Below are 15231 nucleotides of genomic sequence, written 5' to 3' on the forward strand. Positions count from 1 at the left end.
ATGTCATTGTATGCTGTGGCGTTAAGATTTCCCTTTACTGGAACTAAGGGGCCTAGCCCGATCCATGAAAAACAGCCCCAGACTATTATTTCTCCTCCACCAAACTTTACAGTTGGCACTATGCATTAGGGCAGGTAGCGTTTTCCTGGCACCCGCCAAACCCAGATTTGTCCGTAGGACAGCCAGGTAATAAAGCGTTATTCATCACTCCATAGAACGTGTTTCCACTGCTCCAGAGTCCAATGGCGGCGAGCTTTACACCACTCAAGCCGATGCTTGGCATTGCACATGGAGATCTTAGGCTTGTGTGCTGCTGCTCGGCCATGGAAGCCCATTTCATAAAGCTCCCGGTGAACAGTTTTTGTGCTGACATTGTTTCCAGAGGCAGTTAGGAACTCGGTAGTGAGTGTTGCAACCTGAGACAGATGATTTTTACGCGCTACAATGTATGTGCTTCAGCACTCTTCGGTTCCGTTCTGTAAGCTTGTGTGGCCTACCACTTTGCGGCCCAGCTGTTGTTGCTCCTAGACGTTTCCACTTCACAATAACAGCCCTTACAGTTGACCGGGACAGCTCTAGCAGGGCAGACATTTGCCGAACTGACTTTTTGGAAAGGTGGCATCCTATGACAGTGCCACGTTGAAAGTCACTGAGCTCTTCAGTAAGGCCATTCTACTGCCAATGTTTGTCTATGGCGATTGCATGGCAGTGTGCTCGATTTTATACACCTGTCAGCAACGGGTGTGGCTGGAATAGCTGAATCCACTAATTTGAAGGGGTGTCCACATACTTTTGTATATATAGTGTATATGTATTTATAGTGTATTTCCAATTAGCTAGTTCCACCTTGTCCTTGATCTCTGTCATGTGAGGTGATGACAGCATGTGATGTCATGTGATGTGATCACAATACTAGGGCAGGGTCAAAATGAATTAAACACATGCACGTGCAGGCACACACAAAGCTATGTTTACGTTACTTGTCAAGACTTTTTGGTGAGTAAAAATATATTCCCATTCAAAATTCTATTTCCCCAAATCCCTAAACATAACCCTAACCGTAAACCTAACCTTAACTCCTGACCCTAAACCTAAAACTAACCTCTAAACCTAACCTTATCCCTAACCCCAAACCCTAAACCTGATCCTTAAACCTATTAAATAGCATTTTCACTTTTCAGGACATGCAAAATGTCCAGATTTTTCATAAATGTTATTGTTTTCTTATCATGTCAGGACATTCTGGTCCTGACAAGAAAGGACAACAAGTCCACACACAAACACACACACACACACACACACACACACACACACACACACACACACACACACACACACACACACACACACACACACACACACACACACACACACACACACACACACAGAGAGAAAAAGAGGCTGGAGGTGTTTACATCTTAGTATTTGCTTTGGGGAACAGTTTAAAGGAAACTGGAATACTAGCAGTGTAAGACATTGTCGCATGCCAAAATATAATGTTGCTATTATGCAGGAAAACAGGTGCTTTTCCTGTCTCAGTTAGTTCCCCATGGCTTAAGACCTCTTTCAATTCCAGGAAGCACACTGTTCTATTAACTCTCCACATTATATCCTCAAACAGCACAGCAGCTCAGCTGTCTATTTTAAGGAACACCTTTGAGGCAGGATTTCAGCTAGATTTCAGTATGCTACTTATTCACATGCCTTTGTTTAGAAAAGGGCTTATCAGCAGCTAGCTGCACCACATCAATCAATGGCTCACTGAGAGTGCAGTGGATGGATGGATGGTGTGCGTGCGCACGCGTGCATGCGTGGGTGTGTCTGTGTGCATGTGAACCAGACTGAGATGTGCATTATGTGCTCCGTGGCTGTGATTTGAATTGGAATCTGCCACTTATTCTCGAGTGCTCTCGAGAAAGTCTGATTCAGACTGCAATGCTAAATAAGGCAGTGACATTTCAAACAACCTTCAATGCAGCTGACATTCCATTATGTTATATCAGACAGCCTGTGTAGAATGAGAGAACCAGCCTATATGACACAAGACTGGTCCGCAGTGCATTTATCTAGGCAGTGATGCTGCTGAACCGGGGGTAAGATGACAAACACTGACAATGGAAAGTGTTTTATTCAAGGTTTGCTCGTGGCTTTTGGGAAGGTGCCCGGTTAGTAATGGGAGTGGAAGAGTTTTTTTTGTCAAAGATCAGGGCTTTGCCAGCTCTGAGCTACAGGTCTACTAGTCTCTGACAGCTAGCGTGAGATTTGATCATGGCTTTGAAAATTCAGATCTTCAGGTCTGCCGTTCATTAATGTACAACTTGTGCCAGGTCATATGGTTAGGAAAAACTCCTGGAAAAACTCCTGGGCCTAATTGTGACTGGGTGATGATGGTAAATCCATGGGTTTCATAACAGATTACGAGTATGTCTGTGTGCTAGCTGGCATACCTCTGTGTCAGTCATCTGTGCTTACCTTGAACCTATGCTCCACTAAACCTTCATCATGTACAGTGGTGCATACAGTACATAAACACAGTACAACATCTACACTCAGTCAATTAGTTTAATTCTCTGACCCAGGTCTCTCTTATCAAGAGATTAGCTGTACTGAAATGCCTTGGCTGTCACACAGCCAAATTCATGTGACTTGTTGGGCAAGAATCAACTGATTCGTTGCTTTTTCCTTGATGATGGGGGACATAAAACAGTTACTATATTGATCTATCCCTGTCTGCCAGAAATGTACATGCAGCCCCAGAGTGAGATGTGGATTAGGCCATTCAAAGCAACTGACAACTGTTTGCAAACCTATCAAACTCCTAGGCTAGGCCAGGGGATACTTACACACTCAGTGTGTGGCACCATGGCACTCTTAATGACTATGTCTGGTTTCCAAATGGCACCCTCTCCCCTATATAGTGCACTACTTTTGACCAGGGCCCTGGTTAAAAGTAGTGCATTATATAGGGAATAGGGGGCCATTTGGGACGCATACCTGTGTATACGGATGTAAAGCCACAAGTTCCTTCACCCGGTAATGATGAGGTCCCCCAAAATGAAACATATAGGAGCTGTAATCGGTGTTCATGGATTTCAGAGACAGCTGTGTGTATTAGCATGGGGGCTGGCTGTGCTGGCTGAAGGGGATAGGTTCTCTACCACTATACTGCATGGCTTATGAATGTGAGGAACAGTGAGAAGGTAGAGAGAGAGAGAGAGAGAGAGAGAGAGAGAGAGAGAGAGAGAGAGAGAGAGAGAGAGAGAGAGAGAGAGAGAGAGAGAGAGAGAGAGAGAGAGAGAAAATCCTGCCCCAAACATCTGTTCATTTGAGGATCGTCGACAGACAATGTGGTGTATGTTACTGTACCTCTCTTTCTCCAGCACGGCCCTTCCCGGATGGTGTAGGAGAGCTCTGTGAATTCCAGGTCCACCGCCGAACGCTTGGGGAGATGGGAGAAATGCTGGGCCTCCGTGATGTGGTTCTCCACCTTCTTCAGATTTGTCAACAGAGAAGGCTCCTGTGTTCCCCCATTACAGATGGTTTCCTCCATCGGGATGCTGACTGATTCAGGTTCAGGAGGCTTTACGTCCATGCCACTATCAGCCATACCACCGTTCTGCAACAGGGGTGTAGCGTTGTGTTTGAGGCCCTACAGGAGGGAGGAAGAAATATATTTCCAATTTTTTCCCATATATCTTTTTACTTATTTTTATTTACATTGTCTCTGTTTTGTATTGTGTGTCGTGTATTCATCCTGCCTGCAAACCAAATTTCCATATGGAATAATAAAGATGACCTTTAACCACATGGCGGTGCAATTCCGATAGGATATGGTGATCCAAATGTGCCACTCACACACAATCCGGCAATTGTGCAGCTGGTAAGAACATCATCGGACAAAATGTATTCTTCCTTCCTTCCTATCCATAAAGTACAGGTCTGTAAGGTGGATCTGGTCTAGATGTTAGTGCTCTGGCAAGAAGCCCCTACTGTATCTGGTTGCAGTCTAAAGGGGCTGTGCTGATACATAGAAATCACTGAGTAGCAGCAAGTCCCAGGAGGTTGTTTTGAGGAGAGGAAACACCACTGGCTAACTGCAGAGGCAATGAACAAACATGTTTGTCTGTCTGTCTGTCTACCCAATCCTCAGAGTCAAACACCATGGATTCTGTTCTGCTCAAGCTGTCAGGGGGATATGTGCTTGTGATAAGAACTAGCTGCAGTTTCACTTTGATAAGAATTGTAGGATTGTATAACGTTCCCTGGGAACTTCGGAATTACAAGTAGGGGTAACTGTATTCCTAGGGCTTCCGTTGTTTCGGAAGATGATGAGCGCTTGAGAAACGCAATATTTTCCGTGATCCTAAAGTGATGAATCCGTTATTATAAAGATGATGGAAATAGAGATATGTAATCTGGATTTTGTTCTTAGAAGAGTCCACTGTAAAGTTCCCAGACGAAGGTGGTATAGTAATTTGTCCTTTTTTTTTCTGAAGACAGAAGTCACATTTAATCACTCATGGGTTCCTAATCCGTTGAGGATTAACATTTACTTTCTTTTACCCTTGATCTGGGAGGGCTGGGAGCTGATGCTGGGAGCTAAGGCCTGGAGCTGAGTCTTGGGAAAGTTGCAGCCGTTACAGGTACACTGCCAACCACTGGCATTCCAATAATGTATGGGATTGGTGTGATCCTCGACTTGCCCTTATTACAAATCTCGGCGCACACATTCTACTGACAAAGGGGAGAGAGGAAACCCTATTGGTCTCAAGGGACCCAGATTTGACAAAAGATACAGCCATGTTACGTGGGCCTAATATGTCACGAGTCATGACAGCCAAACTAGAAGCTACGGTACTCTAGGCTAATCCATGCCTGTCCTCTTCTGAACTGACCTCACTTACCAGGCCTTAGATCATTCAACCCAAATATCCCATAGCAGGCCTACAGTACATATCTAGTTAGGACCTTATGATGCCTTCGTATGGATTACATAACACCTATATCTGTTAATGTTCATACATTTTTTTTCAGGAAGATATTAACATCTTACCTGTTATATTTGAATGCCAGCTTAATTGTGTCTCATTTCACAAGTATTTAAATCAGGACAGGTTTTTTTTGGTCAGATGTGCATTTCCATCTATACTTTTTTTTTTTTAAAGGTTCTAAATGGTTCTTCAGCTTGTCACTGTAGAAGACCTGGTTCCAGGTAGAACCCCTAGAACCTTCTTGGATGACAAAGGTTTCATGTAGAACCCTTGCCCCTGTGTAGAGGAACTTTTGGAACCTTTTTTTCTAATAGTGTCGGACTGTGTGTAAATGTTGGTTAGTTCAGGAAATCAAGAAAGGTTCAAGTAAGTTACTACTTTTAAAACATACCCTAAAGACAGAGCTGGCGAACACAATGGAATGGAGAAATGGATCTACGGGTCTAGCCTCTACTGTTGTCACATCAATCATACTTTCATATCACATCAATCTGACTACATTTATGAATTTGTTGGATCACTATGTTATCACAGGAAGGAGAGCAAAAGATTACCATATTTCAACTAAGAGCTGAGGAAGGCAAGCTTTTTGATAAGTAATGTAGAACCTCTGCCTGAAGAATAATGAGATCAACAGGGAAGTAGGCTTGGTCTCTAATGACTTACTGTATGTAGTCTACTAGTAGGACCTAAATTCGTAGAAGAGTCTTTGGAGAAAGACTCTAACTCTAACTCTAACTGTCTGTACAGCACAGCCCCCCACCACATATAGAACACGTTGATTTGCCACGTTAAAACAGTTGTGTTGAAAGGAGTCGGTTAACCCATGTCATCATGTCCAAAACAAATGGTTTTGACACACTAGCTCCTCCTCTGCAGTGCAGGGGGCGGTTCCTCCTGCAGGCAGAGGAGGGTCGTTAGTGATTGGAGCCACCTGGGCTCAGGGTATAAAGCTGTCACTAATCACTCTTGCTCTCTCTCTCTCTCTGCTCCTCCAGGTATGCTCATGATTTGTTTGTTCCTTTTTAGTTTTGCATAGTTTTCACTCAGTCATGTTCACACACACATATTCATGCACCCATGCACTTTACATACACCTTACATTCTGATACTTCCACACCTCATTCCTGTTTCTTAGTTTAAAGTTAATAGTTTGTTTAATAATAAAGAACACTTTTAAATTGGCCTATACCTGTTGTTCGTGTCCCCTCATTTTTGTCACAGGCTATGAGCCGGCTTGTGACAAGTGGGGACTCGTCCGGGATAGTAGTTAACTTGGGTTAGTTTAGTTCAGATTGACAATTTTTTTTGTTTGAGTGGATGTTTTGGTTGGGCCAATTTTGTTTAAGATAGAGTTGAGAGCCATGTGTTCTTTTGGTTCAGTTAGCTTGGTAGCTAAGCAATTCACTCTGTGTTTTTCTGGGTTTTGTTCAGGTGGGAGTCCTCTCCTGTTCAGGCATATCAGCAAGTGTCCATAGGAGGCTTGTGGTGTTTTTGTTTTAGGTGGCAGTGAACGTGGGTAGAGCATCCCTTTCCCTTTTCCCCTACATCGGCTCGGGAGCACCTCCGTGGTTATGGGAGGGCCGCCAGTTTCTGGTTGTTTTTTCCACTCCACTGGTTTTGTGTGCATAAAACCCCACCACATGTGACTGCACGAAGACCAGGGCCAGTTAGTTAGTAGTTTTTGGAGGATAGTGGGGTGTGGCTCCTGTCCTTGAACCCAGATTGACAGCAGGTGAGTTGTGTTTTTTTTTTTGAGCATTTGTAATAGTTGTATTGGTTGAGGAAAATGTCTTCCATTTTGAGTAGTTTTGTTCAAGCTCCTTCAGAGGTAGCCTTAGAGTTGTGTACTAAGGAGCAGTTAATTGAAATTGCTGAACATTATCAGATTGAGATTGTTGATAAAAAAATTAAAGAGACTGTTAAAACTAGCTTAAAGCAGGGTCTTAGGGAAATGGGTGTTTTTGGCGGTCAGTCTGCTAGTAGTGAGGGTGCAAGTTTTCAGGCTAGCCCTTCATTAACTTTTGAGCAGCAGAGGGAACTGTTGCAAATGCAATTAGAGCAAATGCAAATGCAATTAGAGATAGAGCGATTGAGAAATGCTAATAGACCGGAAAGACTACCACAGTTTGATGTTTCACAGAATCTTCGTTTGTTGCCTAAATTTGATGAGTCAGATCCAGACACATACTTTACTTTATTTGAGCGTATTGCGGAAGCTAGAGCTTGGTCAGATTTGGACATGACTATGTTGTTGCAATGTGTACTTACAGGTAAAGCACGTGAGGCTTTTGCAGCACTGAGTGTAGCTGACAGTAAAGTTTATGCTAAAGTTAAATCAGCAGTTCTGAAGGTCTACGAGCTTGTGCCAGAGGCATATCGTCAACGTTTTCGTTACAGGAAAAAGTTAGATTCACAAACCTATTCTGAGTTTGTTTGTGATTTAACTTCTGCATTTAATCGTTGGTGTACAGCTTCTGAAGTTAGTACTTTTGAGGGTCTGTCTAATTTGATTGTGTTAGAACAGTTCAAAAATTCTGTTCCTGACCAGGTTGCTACATACATGAATGAACGTAAAGTTAAGTCTCCAAGTGATGCAGCAATCCTTGCAGATGAGTACAGGCTAACACATAAAAGCCATTTTGAGTCAAACAGTGATATGTACCATAAGAATAACTTTACTCCTAGGAATAGTAGGTCACCTTTTTGGGGGGCATCTTTCCAAAGGCCTCAGCAGAAGTTTGGGTCTGGAGGACTTAAAGCACCGGTTAATGCTAATACCTGTCGCTACTGTTTAGTTGAAGGACATTGGAAGAAAAATTGTCCTCTGCTTAAATCAAAACAGTCAGTTCAAGTTAAACCTGCTGTGATGGCAAGTCCTGTTACAGCCTCTGACCACCAGGGTGAGCTGTTTCAGCCACTAGTTGAGTTTGATTCTCAGTTTTCCCGCTGTGATTTTTCAGCCTTTATTTCAGATGCTGTAGTGTCCCTGGTAGATGGCAACCAGAATGTTAAAATCAAGATCCTAAGAGACACTGGAGCTTTAGATTCTTTTATTCTGGAATCTGTTTTGCCGTTCTCTAAAGAGTCTGATACTGGCCGTTGTGTAATGGTATGTGGTATGGGTTTAGTTCCATTCTCTTGTCCTTTACATGAAGTTACCCTAAAATGTGGTCTGGTAGAGGGTGATGTAGATGTTGGGGTTAGACCTCAGTTGCCAGTAGAGGGAGTGCACATGATTTTGGGGAATGACTTGGCAGGTAGTAAGGTGTGGGCAGATGGCAAATTAAACATCTGTAAGAAGCAACCTTCAGTGACCCCTGCAAGGGAATCTCCGGATCAGAACTGTGTGTCTCCTGAGGTATTTCCAGTTTGTGCGGTTACCCGCGCAGCCTCTCGTAAGGAGATTGAGAGTAAGCCAGAAAGTCTTGAGTTGCCAGTCAAACTCCAGACAGAACAGTTGACTAGTTCTAGAGATTCATTGATGGCTGAGCAAAAAGCCGATACTACTTTGGCTGATCTGTTTGATAAAGTGGTTCCTGATTCAGTGGTGAGGAATAGTGCTCAGTGTTATTTTCTTCTTGATGGGCTGTTGGTCAGGAAATGGGTTCCACACTATGATAAGGGTTTAGGAGAACCAGTCTTTCAGATAGTTGTACCTACTACTTTGCGAAATAAAGTGTTGCAAACTTCACATGGTGATGTGGCAGGTCATATGGGTGTTCGTAAAACGTATGATCGTATACTTCGTTATTTTTTCTGGCCACGTTTAAAGCGGGATGTATCTCAGTTTATTAAAACTTGTGATACGTGTCAGCGCACAAGCAAGCCAAATCAGGTTGTAAAGCCTGCACCGTTGTATCCAATACCAGCCGTAGGGCAACCTTTTGAGCATCTTATTATCGATTGTGTTGGGCCATTACCAAGGTCCAAGTCAGGTCATAGCTACTTATTAACTGTTATGTGTCAAGCAACCAGATATCCGGCAGCTTTTTCTTTGCGTACCATAACTTCAAAATCAGTAGTTAAAGCTTTAACTCAATTTATTTCAACATTTGGGATTCCAAAAACCATCCAGTCAGATCGGGGGTCTAACTTTACCTCTCATTTATTTGCTCAGGTTCTCAAACAGCTTAAAGTTAAACACAACAAGTCTACTGCGTTCCATGCCCAGAGCCAGGGAGCTTTGGAACGTTTTCATCAAACTTTAAAATCCTTGCTTCGTGCATATTGTACGGAACTGTCTGCCGACTGGGAGGAGGGGTTACCTTGGCTGTTACTAGCTGCTCGTGAAGTAGTGCAGGAAAGCACAGGGTTTAGCCCAAATGACTTAGTGTTTGGCCATAAGGTGCGTGGGCCTTTAGCAGTGTTGCAGGATGGTTGTTTGCCTGAGGAACCACCTCGGAACCTTATTGACTATGTAAATGGTTTTAGGTTGAAGTTGTATAGGGCTGGTGAACTAGCGAAAGAAACTAAAATGTTCTCAACGGAAAATGAAACTGAAATATGACGGACAGGCTGAGCTGCGTGAGTTTAGTCCCGGTGATCGGGTACTTGCTCTTCTGCCTCTTGTAAGTTCACCTTTTCAGGCAAAATACTGTGGTCCTTTCACTGTTGCGTAAAGTGTCAGATTTGAACTATCTTATTGAAACCCCTAGTCATAGGAAGTCCTCTAAATTATGCCATGTGAACCTGTTAAAATGTTATCACTCCCGTGATCTAAGCAAAGTTGAAGGCACTCCAGCAGTGAGGTCAGTGTTGACTGCTGCCCCAGTCCCTGCATCTTGTGGCTTTAATTTGGTGGAGGGGGGAGAAGAGGAAGTTAAAGTTTCAGATGAGGTCTTACAAGGACGGTTGAAAAACTCCCAGACTTTGCAAAACCTTGGGGTTTTGGTAGATCATTTAGACTCTGAGAAACGTGATGAATTGGTAGCTCTTATTAGAAACTACCCTGTTTTGTTTTCTGACACTCCATCGCAAACCCACTTAATTGAACATGATATAGACATCGGAGATGCTAAGCCTATCAAACAGAGATTTTATTGTGTGTCTGAGGAGAAGAGATTGAAACTGGAAACAGAGGTGCAGTATATGTTGGACAATGGTATTGCGGAGCCATGTTGTTCAAATTGGGCTTCACCCTGTCTATTGGTCAAAAAGTCTGATTCTACTTTCAGACCTTGCACTGATTATAGAAAAGTTAACAATATTACTAAAGCAGACCTTTACCCTCTTCCTAGGATGGAGGACTGTATTGATCAAGTTGGGTCAGCAAAGTATGTTAGCAAATTTGATCTTTTAAAGGGATATTGGCAAGTACCCCTTACCAAAAGAGCTTGTGAGATTGCTGCCTTTATAACTCCATCTGGTTTGTTCTCTTATAAAGTGATGCCTTTCGGCTTGCGGAATGCTCCAGCCACCTTCCAGAGGCTAATGAATCGGGTGGTCTCAGGTCTGGAAGGGTGTGCCGTGTATTTGGACGACGTGGTCGTCTACTCAGACTCCTGGGAGGAGCATGTTCGGAGAGTACAAGGCCTGTTTGAAAGACTGGTGTGGGCCAGGTTGACTATTAATTTGGCAAAATGTGAGTTTGCCAAAGCTACAGTCACATACCTAGGCAAGGTTGTGGGTCAGGGATTTGTCTGTCCCGTGGAAGCCAAGGTTCAGGCTGTGAGGCAGTTCCCACAGCCCTCTACAAAGAAAGAACTGATGCGCTTCCTGGGAATGGCGGGGTACTACCGTGCTTTTTGTAAACTTTTCGGTAGTAGTGTCCCCACTGACCAATCTGTTGAAGGCCAAGGCTGAATTTATCTGGTCCACCCAGTGTCAAGAGGCATTTGATGCAGTTAAGACTCTTTTGTGTTTGGCACCTGTGTTGGCAGCACCAAATTTTGGGAAACCTTTCAAATTGCAGGTAGACGCCAGTCAAATCGGTGCTGGGGCTGTGCTTCTCCAGGAGAATGACGACAAGGTTGAGTGTCCAGTCAGTTTCTTCTCCCGAAAATTTAATAAGTATCAGAAAAACTATTCTGTAATTGAAAAGGAGGCTTTAGGTCTCATTTGGGCTTTACAGCACTTCGAGGTCTATGTTGGTTCTGGTTTGACCCCTTTAACTGTGTTCACTGACCACAACCCACTGGTTTTTCTGAGGTCCCTGCAAAACCCCAACCAGCGCCTGATGCGTTGGGCTTTGTTCTTGCAACCATTCAACCTTGATATTAGGCACATTAAGGGTAAGGATAATATCATTGCTGATGCTCTGTCCCGTGCTCCTTTAACCTAGCTTGTACCTTTTCTCTGTTGACCCCTACGGGCTGTCTGTGCCTCTTTCCTCTTAAATTGCTCCCCAGGTACCAGGGCTGCCGAGTTTGAGGGACGGACAGTCGGCTGGGGGACACGGGGCTACTGCTAGGAGCCGGGATTGTTTTTTTTTGTTTATTTGTTTTTGGGGAAATTTGAATTATTTTGATTATGTTGGAGGAAGTTGGGTTGAGGGTGGGACCCTCATTTTAAGGAGGGGGGTGTCACGGCTCCTCCTCTGCAGTGCAGGGGGCGGTTCCTCCTGCAGGCAGAGGAGGGTCGTTAGTGATTGGAGCCACCTGGGCTCAGGGTATAAAGCTGTCACTAATCACTCTGGCTCTCTCTCTCTCTCTGCTCCTCCAGGTATGCTCATGATTTGTTTGTTCCTTTTTAGTTTTGCATAGTTTTCACTCAGTCATGTTCACACACACATATTCATGCACCCATGCACTTTACATACACCTTACATTCTGATACTTCCACACCTCATTCCTGTTTCTTAGTTTAAAGTTAATAGTTTGTTTAATAATAAAGAACACTTTTAAATTGGCCTATACCTGTTGTTCGTGTCCCCTCATTTTTGTCACAGGCTATGAGCCGGCTTGTGACACTAGGCTAATCAATACATCCCACTGGTGTTACAATATCTTATAAACAGGTCCCTGATTGGCTCCATTTCTCACAATTAGACCCTATCTATGTGAATTAACCAGTCAAAATAGCTACAGTATATCTACACTGTAGAATTTGACAGTATTTTACAGGCAGCTCGGTGCAAGTAAAATTCTGTATTTAATATTACAGTACACCTACTGTAATATAAAAACAGTATCAAAGCAAGTACTGTGTCATGACACATAGTACAATACCGTAGAATGTACTGTATTATACTGTAAAAAGTAAATGTTACCGTAATCGGAATTAATTAATGGATGAATGAATGGATAAATTAACTAAATTCAGTGAGGGGAGAGGAGAGGTCTGTATTTCACAGTATTTTACTGTAATTACAAGGGATTGATGCAAGCAGGTTGGCTGCTAGGTAAAGTGTTTACACATTACAGCATATTAATGACTTCTAGACGTCTTAACAATGGCTTCCAAACTGGCAGCGACTACAGGGCAAAACAGGCCAAAAGGACCAAAATGCTCAACCATTTAAGGGTTAAGACTAGCTGCCACTCCAACCTGTCCCCTATAGATAGATATAGCTCTGTCTGTAGGAATTTTCATACTATCATCCCGTGCCCAAGAAAGGGACAGTAACTGAACTGAATGACTACCGACCAGCAGCATTCATATCCGTCATCCTGAAGTGCTTTGAGAGGCTAGTCAAAGACCACATAACCTCCTCCCTCCGCGACACACTCGACCGTCTCCAAATCGCCTACCATCCCGACAGATCCACGGACGACGTAATCGCCATTGCACTGCACACTGCCCTCACCCACCTGGACAAAACAAATGCATATGTGAGGATGCTGTTCGTCGACTACAGCTCGGCCTTAAATACCTAAGCTCACCGCAAAGCTCACGGCCCTGGGAATGAGCTGTTCCCTATGCAACTGGGTCCTAGACTTCGTGATGGACCGCCCCCAGATGGGGAAAATAGGCAACTACCTCCTCCACACTGATCCTCAACACGGGGGGCCCCGCAAGGGTGCGTCCTCAGTCCCCTTCTGTACTCCCTGTATACCCACGACTGCATCTAACTCCATCATCAAGTCCGCTGATGACACGACAGTAGTAGGCCTGATTACCAACAACGACGAGACGGCCTACAGGGAGGAGGTAGACACTCTGACGGAGTGGTGCAAGGTAAACAACCTCTCCCTCAACATCAGCAAAACAAAGGAACTGTTTGTGGACTTCAGGAGGAACCAGGCTGGCCATCCTCATCAACGGGGCCGCCGTGGAGACGGTCAAAAACTTTAAGTTCCTCGGTGTACACATCTCCGGGGAGTTGAAATGGTCAAACTACACAGACACCGTGGTGAAAAAGGCACGACAGCGACTTTTCAACCTCAGGAAGCTGAAAAAATGTGACCTGTCCCTCAGGAACCTCGCAGTGTTCTACAGGGGCACCATAGAGAGCATACTGTTGGGCTGCATCACAGCTTGGTACGGCAACTTGGTATCAATGCCGACCACAAGGCGCTACAGAGGGCGGTACGCTCAGCCAAATGCACCAATGGGAGCACACTGCCTGCCCTCCAGGACACCTACAACACCAGGTGTCGCAGGAAGGCCAGGAAGGTCATCAGGCACCCCAGCCATCCGAGCCACGGACTGTTCTCTCTGCTCCCATCACTCAGACGCAGGCAGTATAGGATCATCATGGAAAAAAACTGAAAGAATGGCCAATAGCTTCGACACCCAGACCATCAGGCTGCCTAATAACCACCACTAATCAGATACCTGCTCTGCCTGTCCCCCTACTGCACCCCTGGACTCTTCCCTGTTGCTCCCCCTATGGAGAGCCCCCCCAACAGACATTTACCCTGCCCTCACCCCAATGGTATTTTACCATGTTACAGTTGTAAATATGTATATATTATTATTGTTCTTTTTTACTGTTCATTCACTTCCCTTTGACCTGCACTGTTGCAGATCAGAGTTTAAGATTTTCTCTGTACCCTGCATTTACATCTGCAACCTTGTGAATGTGACTAATAAACTCTCTAAATCGCTACATTTTAAATTGATGGGGCTACTATAATCAGATAGGGCGTTAAATTGGTACAGCATTCCCCTCTCATGGATGCAACAAATATAGCCTCATACAAGGCACCCCTCAAAATAAATTAATGAGCCAGAAACAACAATACCATGCACCATGCACCATGTCAAAAGGCGTTTGGCGCTCCAAAGATATGGTACAGTACTGTATTCTGTGGAGTGGAATTACAGTACCATTTTAAAAAGAGCAATTTTCTCACAATTTACCATAATATACCATAACTTTTCCCACAAAGCACCATAACGTTTCAGAGTTGCATTTTTTTTTTTTTACCGTTGATAATATCTAAAATTACCATTTAAATGACCGTTTTCTGTTAGTGTATATGTAATAAATGCATCGGATTAACTTTGATACAATGACAAATGTCATAATACTTCATAATAATAATTTTAAAAATCGTTAAAAAATAACTCACCTGAAGTTAACTCAGGATAAGAGGAATGTGTTCTGTTCCTTCCTCTATCATGTGAATTAAGACAAGACAGGGTTAATTTAACAGCTCTTGTTAAAAAAAAATGATTGAATCATATAAAATAACAGAAATGACAGGTGACGTTCGATGTCAAGCAGCACTTGCGGATTATAATAACGTCTGGTCCATGTTTATGCGTCCTTACGATTAGGATGCGATGCTTGCTCTCTTCTTCTAAATCCTTAGGTGCGCTAGAACCGGCAGATCTGTCCTGAAATAGAAAGATCCACTCTCATTTCCGAGATGTGACGACTATCAGTCATTCAGAGTCCCATTTCGGAAAGAGAATGAATGGATAGCTCAACCTGAGGTTCTGTGACAAAATGCAACGTTCAACTAAATTAAAGGACAACTGATGCAATGACAGACCTTACATTCGCGGCTTCCCAATAAGTTAGCTTTTTCTGACGGTATTCAGCCTATCTTCACACTGCGTACCGCAACACAGGCTGCTAGGCTACACGGTCATGGTATTGCCCGCTTCTAGCATTCAGCGCTCTCTGCCTGTGTCGCTAAGGCGTTCCTCGCGGGCGTTCTGGGTGTGGACCAGGGGTCCGTTTTGAGGCGAGATGTTAAAGCGTCAATCAGTAGTTGAAACAATATCAAAGAACACCCCGCCACTGTTTAGCTAAAAAGTTGATGGATGGGACTGGAGAAATGTAACCACTCTCAAATTCATAGACAGAGCTATGGATGCTAGGACTATTTTCGCATGGGAAGAAATC

At 43.8% G+C, this 15231-nt stretch overlaps 1 protein-coding gene across 1 annotated transcript in view; it reads right to left on the minus strand.

Annotated features, from left to right (window-relative positions):
- Positions 1-15231, minus strand: part of LOC129821811 (ATP-binding cassette sub-family G member 4-like) — a 34258-nt gene extending 19027 nt beyond the window's left edge. The window contains exons 1-4 of the mRNA XM_055879484.1: positions 14876-15231; positions 14652-14717; positions 14450-14493; positions 3367-3649 (exon numbers count right to left, since the gene is read on the minus strand). Coding sequence (XP_055735459.1) covers positions 3367-3607 — 241 coding nt within the window. The 5' untranslated portion in view covers positions 3608-3649; positions 14450-14493; positions 14652-14717; positions 14876-15231. The remainder of the gene's footprint in view (positions 1-3366; positions 3650-14449; positions 14494-14651; positions 14718-14875) is intronic.

This window comes from Salvelinus fontinalis, chromosome 24 (genome assembly GCF_029448725.1).
Source record: "Salvelinus fontinalis isolate EN_2023a chromosome 24, ASM2944872v1, whole genome shotgun sequence".
NCBI classification, from domain to species: domain Eukaryota; kingdom Metazoa; phylum Chordata; class Actinopteri; order Salmoniformes; family Salmonidae; genus Salvelinus; species Salvelinus fontinalis.